General features: G+C 49.9%; 2 protein-coding genes across 2 annotated transcripts in view; one reads left to right on the forward strand and one right to left on the reverse strand.

Moving 5' to 3' along the window:
• Fdft1 (farnesyl-diphosphate farnesyltransferase 1) overlaps positions 1–10,037 on the forward strand; it is an 18,294-nt gene extending 8,257 nt beyond the window's left edge. The window contains exons 4-8 of the mRNA XM_013024253.1: positions 1,927–2,055; positions 3,049–3,240; positions 6,019–6,195; positions 7,558–7,710; positions 9,542–10,037. Of these exons, the coding sequence (XP_012879707.1) occupies positions 1,927–2,055; positions 3,049–3,240; positions 6,019–6,195; positions 7,558–7,710; positions 9,542–9,763 (873 nt within the window). The 3' untranslated portion in view covers positions 9,764–10,037. The remainder of the gene's footprint in view (positions 1–1,926; positions 2,056–3,048; positions 3,241–6,018; positions 6,196–7,557; positions 7,711–9,541) is intronic.
• A 2,273-nt stretch (positions 10,038–12,310) lies between these two features.
• The window catches only part of Ctsb (cathepsin B), an 18,496-nt gene continuing 15,285 nt past the window's right edge, over positions 12,311–15,521 (reverse strand). Inside the window, exons 7-10 of the mRNA XM_013024249.1 lie at positions 15,297–15,440; positions 14,989–15,105; positions 13,574–13,702; positions 12,311–13,187 (exon numbers count right to left, since the gene is read on the reverse strand). Of these exons, the coding sequence (XP_012879703.1) occupies positions 13,090–13,187; positions 13,574–13,702; positions 14,989–15,105; positions 15,297–15,440 (488 nt within the window). The 3' untranslated portion in view covers positions 12,311–13,089. The remainder of the gene's footprint in view (positions 13,188–13,573; positions 13,703–14,988; positions 15,106–15,296; positions 15,441–15,521) is intronic.

A 15,521-nucleotide genomic window follows, 5' to 3' on the forward strand; every position in this document is an offset into this window, starting at 1 on the left:
AAAAAAAAAAAAAAAAAGAAAAACAAAAAAAAGGTTGTGCCTCAAGTGGTGGATCATTAGCCTTGAAGGGAAAAGCTGAGCAAGAAGCCCTGAGTTCAAGCCTCAGTACCAGCACAAACGAACGAGCCAGAAGGCCTCTCAGTCTGCATTGAGGAAAATGGGGAAGCTTGGATGAAGTCATGAAGTCATGTGTGTGCTGGCAGGTCAACCCAGCATCTCCTTGAGCCTGGACACACAGTTTAAATGGCTCCAGTTGCTAGGGTTAAGGGTACAGGCAATGGCTGGTTGAGCCTGCCCCCCTTCTTCCCCCCAGGGTGTTGCTCTGGCCCACGTCAGAGGCCCTGACTTTTTCACCCTCAAAGGCTCAAGGGTCCCTGGGGCCTTGCAAATAGGTTTGCCTAGGCTTTAAGCTCCTCCCCTTCTGAGCCCTGGGCACCTGGAAGTCTTTGGCCAGAAGTGATCCTGGGACCTGGGAGTCTACTGCAGGGTCTCTGCAAAGTAGAAGAAATGTGTGTGTGTGGGGGGGGGGGGGGAGCCTGGAGCTCTGCCTTGTCACTTTTTCCTGCTGATTTTCTTTCCATTTCTTTTTTTTTGGGGGGGGGTCTGGTTGTGGGGCCTGAACTCTGGGCTAGCGCTCTACCACTTGAGCCACAGCACCACTTCTGGCTTTTTTCATTTTTTGCTTATGTGGTGCTGAGGAATCGAACCCAGGGCCTCATGCATGCAAGGCAAGTGCTCTACCACTGAGCCACCTTCCCAGCCCTCTTTCCATTTCTTGAATTACATACTTATGTAATAAGTTCCAAAGAGGAATAGGTCAAACTCAGAAGTGGAAGTGTTTGTTTGTTTTCAGAATCTAAGCGCCTCCTCCTGCCCTTACTGGGCTGTTCTCTTATAATTAGAACTTGTCCCGTGGAGCAGTGGTGCAAGGAACGCCCGTCCCCAACGGGGCACGACTTGCAGAGCTCCAGTTGGTTCAGTCCAATCAGCTTTTGGCTTCGACTAGCCACAGCTGTTCTGCAAAGTCCAGATTAGTTTCACGGTTTTTTATGGGGGCTTCACGTGTGTTGTTCAACCCACATTATTTTAGACTTTTGAATTGCTGGGGTGCTCTGCAACAGCTGGCACACCCCCAGGCCTCAGGTGTGTCCTGACACACGCAGGCACACACGCATGCACACACACACATCCATGTGGCAGTCTCATAGCACTTCCTTTAAAAAGCTTCCTGGAGGAGCCAGGTGCTGTGGCATTGCCTGCAATCCCAGATGCTCAGCTGGCAGGGGTAGGAGGACCGTGAGTTGGAGGCTACCGTGCAGCAACATAGCAAGATCCCTCCTAAAAATGCATCGTAAACAAATCATGAGATTCATGCTGGTTTTTGTTTTGTTTTTTTTGTCGGTCATGGAGCTTGAACTTTGGGCCTGGGCACTGTCTCTGAGCTCTTCAGCTCAAGGCAAGTGCTCTACCACTTGAGCTACAGAGCCACTTGCAGTTTTCTGGTGGTTTTATTAGTTCAAAGTCCGGACTGGCTTTGAGCCCCAGTCCTCAGATCTCAGCCTCCTGAATAGCTAGGATTACAGGCATGAGCCACCAGGGCCCTGCTCATGCTGTTTTTATATTGTATCTTGATAACATATAGACACTTACGTGAACTTAAACAAGATATCTTTGCAGGAACAACATGTTTCAAAACCAGTGAATGCTACTTTTCTATATCAGAGCTTGGGCTTATAAAGAAAGAAATCTGGCATCAGCTCTGATATTGAACTGGGATTTAAAGGTGCAGCTTTCGACTGAGGGAGACACTGTAGCTTCCTGATGAGTGTGGCTGGCTTATCTGCCCTCTGAGATTGTATAAGTGTCTTTTCAGTATCATATAAGTACATTATTTTGCATTTCCTGTTTTTATGGCTTACATTTCAGATCTCCCTGGAATTTAGGAATCTGGCTGAGAAATACCAAACAGTGATTGCTGACGCTTGCCGGAAAATGGGCTTTGGTATGGCAGAGTTTTTGAATAAGGATGTGACCTCCAAACAGGAGTGGGATAAGGTCAGTGGCCTCTACAGTGCTTCCGGGAGGCTCTGAGCAGCACAGTGCATGCGTCAGCGCTAGCCCTGCTTGTGGTGCTGCTCATCTGAGTGGGTTTGTTGTCTCCTCATGCGCTCTTAATAGGTGCTTAAAGTTGCATGCTCTATCAGTGAAATTATTTTATGTCCTGGAGATCTTACCATGAAACAAAGCCAAAGTAAGTTTAGTTTGTTTTAAATGTAGGGACACGGAACTTCAAAAATTGTTTCTGTCTTGCTGTGAAATTTTCAGCAAATGGCTAGCTTGTTTCCTGTAATATATAAATACCAGGAGTTTCCAAATAAAATTTCTTTCCTTTTTGGGATATTTGCGTATGTGTACATGCTTTATTATTTATATCTTTTTTTTTTTTTTTTTGGGTCCAGTCGTGGGGCCTGAACTCTGGGCCTGGGCACTGTCCTTCAGCTCTTCAGCTCAAGGCTAGCGCTCTACCACTTGAGCTATAGCGCCACTTCTGGCTTTTTTCTTTTTGCATATGTGGTGCTGAGGAATCGAACCCAGGGCCTCATGCATGCAAGGCAAGCGCTCTACTACTGAGCCACCTTCCCAGCCCCTATTTATATCATTTCTGATCCTTTGTGTGTGATGTGTGTGTGTGTGTGTGTGCGTGCATGCCCATAATAGGGCTTGAACTCAGGGCATGGGCACTCTCTCTGAGCTCTTTTGCTCAAGGCTGGCACACTACCACTTTGAGCCACAGCACCACTTCTAGTTTTTTGATGGTTAATTGGAGATAAGAAGATAAGAGTCTCATGGAGGTTCTTGCCTGGGCAGGCTTTGAACCACATCCTGAGCTCTTAAGCCTTCTACGTAGCTAGGATGATAGTCTTGAGACACCGGCACTTAGCTATGTTGTTTTTTTTTTTTTTTTTTTTTTTGGTAGCTAATAATATGTAGCATTTCTATTTTAGTGAAAAAGTCATTGTTAAAGTACTTTAAAAATAATTCTTGCAGTACTGTCACTATGTTGCCGGGCTGGTGGGAATTGGCCTTTCCCAGCTGTTCTCCGCCTCCAAGTTTGAAGACCCCTTAGTTGGTGAAGATTCGGAGTGTGCTAACTCAATGGGCCTCTTCCTGCAGAAGACAAACATCATCCGCGATTACCTGGAAGACCAACAGGAAGGAAGAGAGTTTTGGCCTCAAGAGGTAACACAATTAGAGTATTTGGGGAACAGCAAATTATTTATCTAGTTTTATTTATTTTGATCTTTTATTAGTTTATATTAACTATATGGTGGGAGATTCCATACAGAACAATACTTCCTTTAAAATTTTTGAATCATCATTATAAAGGTTGATGTACAGAGGGGTTACAGTTACATAAGTCAGGTAAAGAATACATTTCTTTTTGGACAAAGTTAAAGAAAACAAATACATTCTATGAAAATATTATCATACCTTGTGGTCGCAAGTGACAGAAACCAAGTCAAGGTATGCAAGGTAAGGGTGGAGACTGAGCAGGAGGAGGATGGGTTTCTTTTACGGATTTCTTTTGGGGACTCGTTGGGTCCAGGGATTCAGACTGTGAATAGTCACTTGCTTTCTCTGCATAGATTTCCTGCAAATAGCAGATAGAACCCACGCACAGTAGCTGAACCAAAATGTTTTCTCCCAGGCATCCTCCTCCGTAGCCAGAGGGCTGTGTCTTAATTGGCCCACGGGGGTTAGATTTTCCCAGTGCTCATTGGGTGGATTCCTCCATGAAGAATTCTGTGGCACTGTGGCAGGAAGCAGGAGAGAGGTAGCCCCTGAAGACCTAGCACCTCGAAGAAAAGGCAAGGGATACTAGATAACCCAAAACTAGGTGCCAGTTCTAAGAGACAGGGCTGGTCTTTGACTTAATAGGGAAAGGAAAGGCTTTGCCATTGGAGGAAAGTTAGAAAATGTTGTGGCTATTAGCTGAGCTCACTCCTGCAGTTACAATTTTTTTGCTTTCATGAAATAGTTTTCTAAAATCAAGTGCTTTTAAGACAGAGTGAGAAAAAAAATTGCCACTTATATTACAGATAAAGGGCTCATATTCCTAATATGTAAAGAACTTATACAAGTTAAAAAAATAAACAGAGGGTCCGGGAAGGTGGCTTAGTGGTAGAGCACTTGCCTCGCATGCATGAGGCCCTGGGTTTGATTCCTAAGCACCATATAAACAGAAAAAGCCGAAGTAGCGCGATGGCTCAAAGTGGTAGAGAGCTTGCCTTGAGCTAAAGAGCTGACAGCACCCGGCCCAGAGTTCAAGCCCCACAACCAACCAAAAATACATAAATAAACAAGAATAAACAGAAAAAGACCAGGCATGTTGTGGAAAAGAGTCCAGGAGAAAGAATGGAGTTCACAGAAAGATACTCAGCCTTCTAGTGAGGAAAATGCAGGTGGTCTCAGCATGGAAAATGCGGTGGGGACCCTCTGTACCTCCCATGGCCACCAGGTGGTGGTGTACCTCATTAGTGTAAGCTTACCCCACCTTGGTTCAAAGTGCTTCTCAAGCAAGCCTACCCTGTCATACTCCCATCAGGTGGACAAAAGCCATTCTGGGTGACACATTCAGGAAGACTGGGCAGAGACCGCTCAGCTGCTGGGCATATGTGCTATGTTGCAGCGCTAAAGGAGGCAGTTTGGTGAATGGTGTGTGTGAGGTTATTTATTACAGCGATGTTCATAATTGAAGTGTCTTTTCTCCATAGGAAGCTAATTGAATGAATTCTACTATTTCCACACAGTGGAGCATATAAAAAGAATTATGTGCTGGTCACAGAACTCTGGGTTATAAAATGGGAGATAACCCAAAAGTTAATAAAATATGATCACCAGTCTTGTCAGGCCAGAGGTAGAGCACTTGCCTTGCATGCATGAAACTATGGGTTGAGTTCCAGTAAGTTCATCATATTGTTGGAGATCAGCTTGGAACAACATTTGTCCTATGGTATTGTCAGTGTTAGATGATGGGTTTGAGGTTTATGAAGTAATTTTGCAGACACATCCAGCAATATCAACTGTGTGTATTTAAATTCAAATTAAAAACATAACAAATTTGAACTTTAGTAAGTCAATAGAATAGACCTTTTAGGCCTAAGTCTTTATTTTAAAGATTATGTAAAATTACATAAAGCAAGATTTTTAGGAAGCTTAAGAATAATAACTAAGAATAAAAGTGAATTATTTGTAGCTTCAGGGAGCCCTCTAACAGCAGTACACCTGGCTGGTGTGTGCTGGTTGCGTTTTGTAGTCCCATCGCTCGGGAGAGTAAGACTGGAGTATCACGAGTTCAAGGCTGTCTAGTGATTTCAAAAACTAAACAAAAAAATGACAAAAATAAAGGAAAAAACCCAAGAGGGAACCACCCCACTACCGCACTGTTGGAATCAGGTGTAATTTCACTTTCAAATTCTATGGTTCAGGGAGATGATTTTTGCACTGTACACCACTTATTTTCCCCAAATATGCTGTTTCTTAGCAGAAAAGGAAATGTGGACTTAGTTCTTAAGGAGTTTGAGGTCTGGCTTCCTCGGGCGTTGTAATGTTTCCCTTGCAGTATTGCAGCTGATTTTGTCAGTTGCTGGGTTCTTTCACAGCAGTAGACAGATCCCCTGTGCAGCCTCTCTCCAGTCTGAGCTCATCAGGATAGTACTTGTCACATGCTGCATTGAGTCTCTCTCCCCCCCCCCCCCCCCCCCCCGCCCAGGGGTGGGACTGGACCTGGTGGGTGGTCATGGATGGCAGCCGTGTAGAGCTTGAAACCACTTGATCTGGTGAAAGACCTTCGGTGACGCGGCCTCACCCTTCCTGTCGGCAGGGATGGAACACAGGGCCCCTCACACAGGCACTGCTCTACCACTGAGCCAGCCCGAGGGCCCCAGGGCCCTGGGTTCCATTTCTAAACCTCCTGGGCACACGCTGACTTGCTCTTGGATGTTTGCGCCTGGCTAGGTGTGGGGCAGGTATGTGAAGAAGCTGGGGGATTTCGCCAAGCCCGAGAACATTGACGTGGCCGTGCAGTGCCTGAACGAGCTCATCACCAACGCGCTGCACCACATCCCGGACGTCATCACCTACCTGTCACGGCTCCGGAATCAGAGCGTGTTTAACTTCTGTGCGATTCCACAGGTACAGAGGGGCACAGGGAAGCCAGGATACACAGCGTGTGGCTCTGCCGCGTTCAGGGGAGATGACCCTAGCCGACTTCCTAGGGACTCAGGACACCAGCACACTCACCACAGACTCAAGGCTGTCCGTTCTTTTCTAGAAGCTTCCTCCTGGATCTAATCTTTCCTATCAACTATTCTAAACTAGCTAGATCCCGATGCTCACTTGGATGGTGCTATTATCAAAAAAGTTTTATTCTTGTCCTTTCCTGGCCTTGGGATAACAAAACCTGATCCCACAGACCAGTGTCTCAGTTTCTAGGAGTGCATATGCTAATTTCCCTTCCTGATGATTTTAGAGACCTGAACTAAATTAAAGTCACAGGTGTCACTGATTTGGAAACATGGTTTGATCTTGTTCCAGTAACTAGCTCTCAGTTGTAGTGGAATGGAAATCTCTGCCCACCTTAGAAATCCATTTACCGGGGCTGGGAAGGTGGCTCAGTGGTAGAGAGAGCGCTTGCCTTGCATGCATGAGGCCCTGGGTTTGATTCCTCAGCACCACATAAGCAAAAAGAAAAAAGCCGGAAGTGGCGCTGTGGCTCAAGTGGTAGAGTGCTACCTTGAGCTGAAGAGCTGAGGGACAGTGCCCTGTCCAGAGTTCAGGCCCCACGACCAGACCCAAAAACAACAAAAAAAAAAAGAAATCCATTTACCCCAGAAGTGGCTTAGCTTTGAGTAGAGGAAGGCACCTCCTCTTCAGTTGTTTTCCCCTCCTGTCTGTCTGTGTCATAGTCACTGTAGGTAACTGTAGATAGGAAGCTCTGTCTACATATTTTGAAATATATTTTTTAGTTTAACCTGTTATCTAGTTTAGAAAATGTTGAATTTACTTGTGTTTGTTTTTTTAAATAAAAAAGGGAAATTTTGTGGCTAAATAACAGATGTGTGTGAGTGTGTGTGAGTGTGTGTGTGTGTGTGTGTGTATACATGCTGATACTAGTTGTTAAACTCAAAGCCTCAAGCTTTTTCTCAGCTTTTTCACATGCAGTTAGTTTTGCTATTGGAGGCATGCCTCCAGCCCAGCATTTTGTTGGTTCATTAGAGATGGAGTCGCTTGGACTTCTTTGCCTAGGCTGCTTCAAACCTCAGTCCTCCAGGTCTCAGCCTCCTGAGTCCCATGCACCACAGAATCCTTTAACATTGCAAACTGTGTTGTTGGGAAAAGGAGTGGAAAGACCAGCCTTGGTTTACTTTGTAGCAAAGTCTTTTTCTAGATTGGTTGCTCAGCGTTCAGACTGCACAGTCTGCACAGGGATTGCTGTTGGCCCTGGCAAACTATGCATGGATTGATTCCTTTTCTCCCCACTCCTGCTATCTGTAGGTCATGGCCATTGCCACGCTGGCTGCCTGTTACAATAATCAGCAGGTGTTCAAAGGGGTTGTGAAGATCCGGAAAGGACAAGCAGTTACCCTAATGATGGATGCCACCAATATGCCAGCCGTCAAAGCTATAATATACCAGTACATAGAAGAGGTGAGTTAGTTTCTGTCACTGGTGGGGAATTTATAGCGACTTTGATGGTTTTCATAGGATGACTATTGGAGAAGGCCATGTTTGTAATCTAGATGATCCTAATACCTCATTATGGTCTAGAGAGACTGGAGTTGGTCTCCCTTAGAAAAAGAAAATAAAGTTTTATTCTTCTCACGGATTTTAGGGAATCAAAAATTTTATGGACATTTAAAGTTCATGTGTTTTCATCTGGCTTTTCCTTAAATAGTAGGAAGTAATCCTGCCTGTGATTGCAGTGTGAGGGCAGGCTGTCCTTGGCCAGCCTCCTGTTTTTATGTTTATTGGAATTCGGCCACGTCCATTTGTTTTCACTCACGTCTGCTTTTGCAGTTTCAGGGCAGAGTTGAACAGCTTTGACAGGGGAGCCCAGAAAGCTAAAAATATACTTTGGCTCCCTGATCTAGGATTCCAGATTAAAAGTTAGTCTAGTAAAACGCAAGGTATTCTGAAGGAAATGCTAATAACACTGACGTGGATTTGGTTCAGAGATCAGAAGATCCCAAGCAGTAAACTGTGATGATGGTTTTAATGTCAGCATAAGGACATGATGGGGCTGTAAGTGGAGACTCATGTCAGGCCCTTGGGCGCTCTGGCCTCTGTCCAGATGCTGGCTGGACCTGCTTTGCTGTTCTCACTGACAAGGCTGTGTTTGTAGTGAGAGGAGGGCACGTTTCTCCTGCCCAGGCTCTGGGCCTGTGGTGCATGGAGAATCCCCTGGCCAGGGCTTCGCCAGGCTCTCCTTGGCCGCTCTGCCTTCACCTGAGGAGGTGCAGGCGGCCTGCCCTGCCCAGCAGGTTGACGGCTGCTGAGCCTCGGGCCCTCGTCTGTGTCTGGAGCCCTGCGTCGCGGGCATTCATCCCAAAGTAATAATTTGGGGATAGAAGTAATGTGTGGACAAATGCCAGAGGCTTTATTCCCCACTCTGCCAGAGGGGATCCCAAGCAAGGCTGTAAGCTTCCTGTCTCACTCTCCCTGTGGCTATCCAGTTCTTCAGCTGGACAGACTGGCGCTTGAGTGTGTAAAACCCAGAGGATCTAGATGGATTCATTACAGCTCTTCTCACTAAATGATGGTCTTTTAATTATAAATCATCAAACTCCTTCCTTCCTTCCTTCCTTCCTTCCCTCCTTCCCTCCTTCCCTCCTTCCCCTTTCTTTCTTTCTACAGGGCCGCGCAATGCACTCTGGCTTTTAGTTCCTCACTCAGATCTGGGGGTCAGGAATGGGACATCCAGCCAGGACTCTAGGAGGACCCTTGGGCCTCCTTGCTTCTGGGGCTCAGACCACATGCCGAGTATTACTTGTTGAAGCTGCTTTTGCCCAGTCCTTCTAGAATCATTTTCCTTCTCCACGTTACTCTGAACTATGCCAGCATTTACCTGGTATCTGCTGTGAACCAGGCACCCTGGGGCATTGGGGATCTGAAGGTCAGCATGGCTTGACCTCTCCAGGTGTCCAGGAGCCGCCCCTCCCCCCGCACCGGACCCTGGGGCAGCATACACACTGGGCCATGCTTGCTGGGTGGACCAGCCTGGGGTGCCGTCCCTTGCTTTTGGCAAAGGTACTCCAGTTCCTCCATGGTGACAGGCCTGGGTTTCAGTTACCTGTCTGTGAAGACAGCTCAGTACCCACAGACGATGCTTATAAAGCACCCTGAAGCCAGATGCGGTGGCTTACACCTGTAATCCTAGCTACTCAGGAGGCCGAGATCTGAGGATTGGGGTTTGAAGCCAGCCCAGGCAGGAAAGTCCATGAGACTCTTATCTCCTGACTCTTTTTGTTTTCTTGAACAGATATATCAAAGAATCCCCTCCTCGGACCCATGTTCTAGTCAAACAAGACACATCATCTCCACAATCCGGACCCAGAACCTCCCCAACTGTCAGCTGATCTCGCGAAGCCACTATTCCCCCATTTACCTGTCGTTTGTCATGCTGGTGGCCGCCTTGAGCTGGCAGTACCTGAGCACCCTGTCCCAGGTCACGGACGAGTATGTGCAGACCGGCGAACACTGATGCTCAAGTCTACGCACAACTGGATTCCCTTGGCTTCCCTTTGGTTTTCTCCCTCCTACTTTGATTCCTCAGTGAACTCTGTGCTTGGACTTTTGGAAACTGAGGCGCACTGGAGAAGATGACAGTGGAAGGAAGGGACGCCTCCCCCCACCTCCCCCGCAGCCTGCTGCTGTGGGTCAGCTGATGGCGCCTGTGTGCCACCGCACTTCAGGTGGTGGCCACCTGGGGGCGCACTTGGTGAATCTGTTATGCTAATTAAAGATATTTAATTTGAGGCCATCCTGTCCTGTGAATGTGAAGGCTCCCATGCTAGGGTATATTTCTGCACTTCGTGAGAGTACAGATTTAGTCTTCTGCCGTGGGGGCTAGGAAAGAAAGTTGGGGTGTTCGGGCTGCATTATTTCCTCAGCGGGAGACCTTAAGCTTTTGATGGCCCTGCTTTAGACACTTGGGAGGTTTTTGCAGTAACTTGTGCGCTAAGCATTTGTTGAATCACTGCCACTTGCTTGGCTGCGGGCAGGTGGTCAGTGATTGAGGGACAAGGCCATCTGCCAGCACCGGCGGGGGGAGGGGAGGGCGGCCGTGTGGTCTCACTCACCGCAGTCTGCCAGCCCCTTCGCTTTGGGCTCATCCTCTGAGCTGAGTTAAAAATGGAAGGTTTTTTCTCAGTTTATTTCCTGAAACTCAAGAAAGGTGCATGATGGTGTTCAGATAGTAGAGTGGGCAGTCAGGTCAAATGATACGCTCGTTCTCCCTGGGTGGTTTATGAAACCCTTCCCCCTCTCCTAGCACAGCCCTGGTCTGGGGGTAGGAGGTGTCCCCAGGCTAGAGGTGTGTCCAGAAAAAGCCAAAGATCAGTCTAGAAGCCATTACATGTTTTTGCTATATGCATTTGTTTTTTGTCATGAAACAAAGTATCTGAGGTGAGTACTTTACAAAGAGAAAGTGCGGTTTTTGGAGGCTACAAGTCTAAACCCAGGGGCTCCACCTGGGGGGCCAAAGGTGAGTGTCCCAGGGTGATGGTCAGGATGGGCGTATGTGGACGAGACAGGAAGAAGGGGAAGGGCCAGGCGTGGCCTTGTTTTCTCCTCAGGAGAGCTAACTCCTGAGGAGAACGCGGCCTCCACGACCTGAGTTCCCTGCGTTGGGCCTCACCTCATGATGGATGGTCCCCTCAATCACTGCCCCCAGTACCAGGCCGACTTACCACGTCTAAGTCACCGCAGTGCGCACCACACAGGGCCGCTTTGGCACTCCTGACAGCTTTAGAAATGACTCCCAAGCTTCCGTGTGTCCAATTACTAGGACCAAAAGCTTGTGACCAGCCAGGGCTGGTGAGCTGATGAGACCACCGCTCAGGCATTCCTCCAGCTTGCATGTACCTGGGGGTCACCTGCAGTCTGACATCTAACAGGTGCTAGGGTGAAGCCACCTACTCTGCCCACATCAAATAGCCAGCCTTTGTTATGGTCTCATGTGGCAGAAAGTCTGAGCCATCCCAAGAGGCTGAAAAGGCATCACCCCTCCCACCTGCCTTTTGTCAGTCCTGGGGCTTGAACTCAGGGCCTGCGCACTGTCCCCGCTCTTTTGCTCAAGGCTAGGGCTCTACCACTTGAGCCACAGCACCACGTCCAGTTCTTGAGTGGTTCATTGGAGATGAGGCTCACATGGACTTTCCTGCTCAGGCTGTCTTTGAACCATGATCCTCAGATGTTAGTCTCCTGAGTAGGATTACAGGCATGCGCCACTGGCACCTGCTCCATCTTTCTTGTGAGAACCCAAGAAAACTATGGAATTGGCTAGGTGGAGATCCCTGGGGTCATTTTACATGTTATTACCAGGCAAGATTTTATTTTTTCTTGGTATTGAGGCTTGAATTCAGGGCTTGGGTTGTCTTAGCTTTTTCTGTGCAAGGCTGGTGTTTTACCACTGAGCCACAGTTCTACTTTTGGCTTTTTGGTGGCTACTTGGATAAAAGCATCTTACGGACTTTTCTGTCTGTGCTGCCTTGAAACCACAACTCGCATATCTCAGCCTCCTGAGTAGCTAGGATTATAGGAGTGAGCCACTGACGCCAGAGAAGTGCTTGTTTGGTGTAGCTCTGATGCCTAAACTTCCCAGGATTCTGGAAAGAGGCAGCCCAGCTCACAATGATGGAAGCACTAAGCCGCCAGCAGGCTGGCGGGGTGAGCGCTGGGCACTGTAGTCTTCTCTTCCCTAAGAACTCGGTTCCTGTTACTTAGGGGTCCTGACCAGGGCTGACAACCAGCCAGCCTGCCAGCACCTCACACAGGCTCTGCCCCTCCTCGGGGTGGTGGGGCTCTGTGCAGGTTGGGTACGTGGACGGACACCTGGTGCAGGCCTGTGGCATGCGCGTGCACACACACAGTGGGGCCCAGGCTCATCAAGGCATGGGCACCATTCTGAGAGTCAGGAACTACAGGAGAGAGGTGCCAGGGCCTGCGAACATGGCTGGCAGCTAGCGGTTGGCAGGAGGCTGTGGGGGCTGCCGCAGGCCTCTGCCACAGACACCATCAGAGCACAGACTTCAAGCTGGAGCAATCTTTTATTGGCACAGTCATTCCTTGTTAAAGATGGACACGGTTAAGCAGTGATTTTTTTTCTCTTTTTAAAAAAAGAAACAGCAAAAGCCGTTTTCTCCCAAACTAAGTTCACTGTGGTAGTGGAGGTCAGTAGATCAGCCAGCAAATCTTGACACCGTGGCTTGCTTCAAGCCAGGCCACGAGGAGAAAATCTTCCAACTCTTAGTCTTGTTCATTCACATGATCAGCTGAGGTGCACAAAACAAAACAAAACCCAAAGCAAACCAAACTCCTATTTAAAAAAAAAAGCAGCCTAGGGCAAGGCTAGAGGTCCTGGAAGGAGGGATGGATGCGGGGGCTTTCTGCAGAGGACGGACTGCACGCATGCTCTCTGCACGGGTCACAGGTCAGGAGGTGCGATGCTCGGAGCAGCATTTGTCCTTTGAGGAACTCCGCCCTGGGTGTGCGGTCTGCCTGGGCGGGAGGTGCTCCGGAGGAGGGCGGGGGCGGAGGGATGCAGCAGAGCTGGACAGCGGACGCTACATACAGCACTAGTCTAGATGGGAGACTCTGGGTGTGCTGTCTGTCCACACAAGTCTCCTCAGAAGACCGCTGATGGCAGGCGTGAGTTTGGTTCAATTCAGTCCTTCAGGTTTTGTCTAAAACCTCTTGGATCTTATGTGAACTCCAAGGATAAGAGCTATTCCTGCCCCATCTCACTCCCAGCTACAAGACCATACCTGTGGGGACACCTCTCCTAGAACCAGCCAGGCCTGCAGCCCATTAGAACCTTCCCCAGTATTGGTCAGTGCGTGGGATTCCTGCCACGATCTCGGATTCGATGCCACAATGATCCTCTCCTCTGAGGATTTTAAAGAAGCCTGAGGAAAGAGACGTATAATGCTTTGGTGTGTGTGATATGGCACTGCGGTCTATGCCTTAAACTCACGATCTTCCTGCCTAGGCTCCCTGAGTACTACTGGGATTACAGGCATGTGCCACCAGGCCTGACTGACTTGGCTCTGACCCTTGCAGTGTATTTGAACTTGGGATGACTTAGGAGATGACTGAGTCAACAAGCCCAGCCTCCAGCAGCTCCCTGGTAGCCTGGCACTCAGGCTTATCCCAGGTGCCATGCGGCTGTATGCGCACCACCCTCTCCGAGAGCAAAGCCTTAGGCCTGGGACTCGGGGCCGCGCCGGGGTGGGGCAGGGAGGCCACCCCGGCCCATGGCTTCCACCTCAGCGGGACGGGGGCTGCCACTCACCCTTGTCACCCCAGTCAACATTCCAGGAGTTGGCCACCAGCCAGTAGGGGACACCATTCTCGGTTCCCCAGCCCAGGATGCGGATGGCGTGGCCGCCCATCATATCTCCGGTCACATGCTTGTACACACCTGAGGAAGGGGAGCGGTTCAGGGCAGGCCGGTGGGGGCATGCGCCCTCCATCCCCCCCCCCACCAGCGCCGCCCAGGCAGCCCTCCGGCAAGAGCCAGCTCAGCGATGGGGAGGAGAGCATCACTGCCCATCAGAAGAGCCTGGGGAGATTACCTCACATACGTTTCATTTCTTTTCAGCCTCCTGAGGATTGCTGGGATTAAAGGTGTGTGCCACTACACGTGGCTGTAAATATTTCTGAAAGCTGAACCCATTCCAATGTGAGGAGCAGCTGTGAAAATGAGCGGCAGGCCACAGAGGACTGTGCGCGCCACCTCCAAGTACTCGCAAAATAAAGGTCTACTCAACAAACACTGACTCATGAGAACCGACGATGCCAAGGGTGTGTCCTGGGATTCCAGCCAGGGGCTCACTTACAGGCCCTGAGATTGCTACTGTGGGGCACTCTGGAGCGGTGGGTTGGCTGATAGGCCAGTTGCTGCCCTGCTGCTCAACCAGGTCTTACCCGGTGGGTGAATCACTGTCAAACTGGAAGTGCATCTTTAGTATGTGGGTAGGGCTTGAATAAAGAACTGTCATCATCTGGGCATGGTAGCTCATGCCCGTCCGTGATCCTAGCTATTAGGGAGGCTGCGATCAGTAGAATCAAGGTGCAAGCCAACATGAGCAAGGTTGGGGAGACCCTGTCTCAGCCTGCCATTCCAGCTATGGTGTGAAGAGTAAAATAGGAGAATCGTGGTCCAGGTGTGGGTGTGGGCAGAAAGCAAGACCATCTCAAAATACCCAGTGGAATAAAGGGTTGAAGGCATGGCTTAGTGCTGCAGCACCTGCCCAGTAAGTGCAGGGACCTGATCCAAGAAGAATTGTCAAGCCAGGCCAGTGGCTCACACCTGTAATCCTAGCTACATAGGAGGCTGAGATATGAGGACTGCAGTTTGAAGCTAGCCCAGGCAGGAAAGTCCATGAGACTCTCCAATTAACCACCAGAAAACAGAAGTGGAGCTGTGGCTCAAAGTGAGAGTGCATTCGAGCCCCATGACGGACCAAGAAATAAAAACAAGAATTGCCATCAGCTGCCGGTGGCGGCCAGCACCTGTAATCCCAGCTGCTGAGCGGCTCAAAGAGGAGGATTGGGAGTCAGGATGCTCAGCTGGGGGTGCTCATAAAGGACAGAAGCAAAGGCAGAGAGACCACGCTGGGGCGGAGCCGGGGCGGAGCCGGGGCGGAGCCAGGGCCTGGGGGGGCGGCTGGGCCCCAGGTACCCGAAGGCAAGCGCTCCCCTCACCTGACTTGTACATCAGGAAATCGGAGAAGACGGTGAAGGCGCCCTCCACCGGCCCGTTTTTGTAGATCTCGGCCATGATCTCCTTCTCGCTTCCAGAGATGCTGTAGGAGGTGTACCCTGAGGAGGAAGGCGAGGGGCGGGGGGAGGGTGTGTGAGGGCCGCGGAGTGAGGCCATGTCCACTCACTTCCGGTGGCCCCCCAGGGAAGGGTCAAGGAAGGCCCCTGAGGAAGCGGTCGGCGGGGCCTGGGCCGAGCAGGACACGGCGGGCCTGGGGGTTCCCTGGAGTGCCCCAGGCCGGCCACCTTACCGTAGTGCTTGTCTTCTCTGTAGGACGGGGTGTAGCCGGGCTCGCAGGACTTGCTGCACTTGGGGGTGTCACCCTCCCCCGTGCACTGGGGCCGGGAGCCGTTCACGTGGTGCTCGCACGGGGGGATGGAGTACGGTCTGCAGCCTGATGGGATTGGGGGGTGGGGGGAAGGGGGTCAGCCCGCAGCCTCTGCGGCAGCCAGCCCAGCCCAGCCCGGCCCGGCCC

The sequence above is a fragment of the Dipodomys ordii genome, unplaced genomic scaffold (assembly GCF_000151885.1).
Source record: "Dipodomys ordii isolate 6190 unplaced genomic scaffold, Dord_2.0 Scaffold74, whole genome shotgun sequence".
Taxonomy (NCBI): domain Eukaryota; kingdom Metazoa; phylum Chordata; class Mammalia; order Rodentia; family Heteromyidae; genus Dipodomys; species Dipodomys ordii.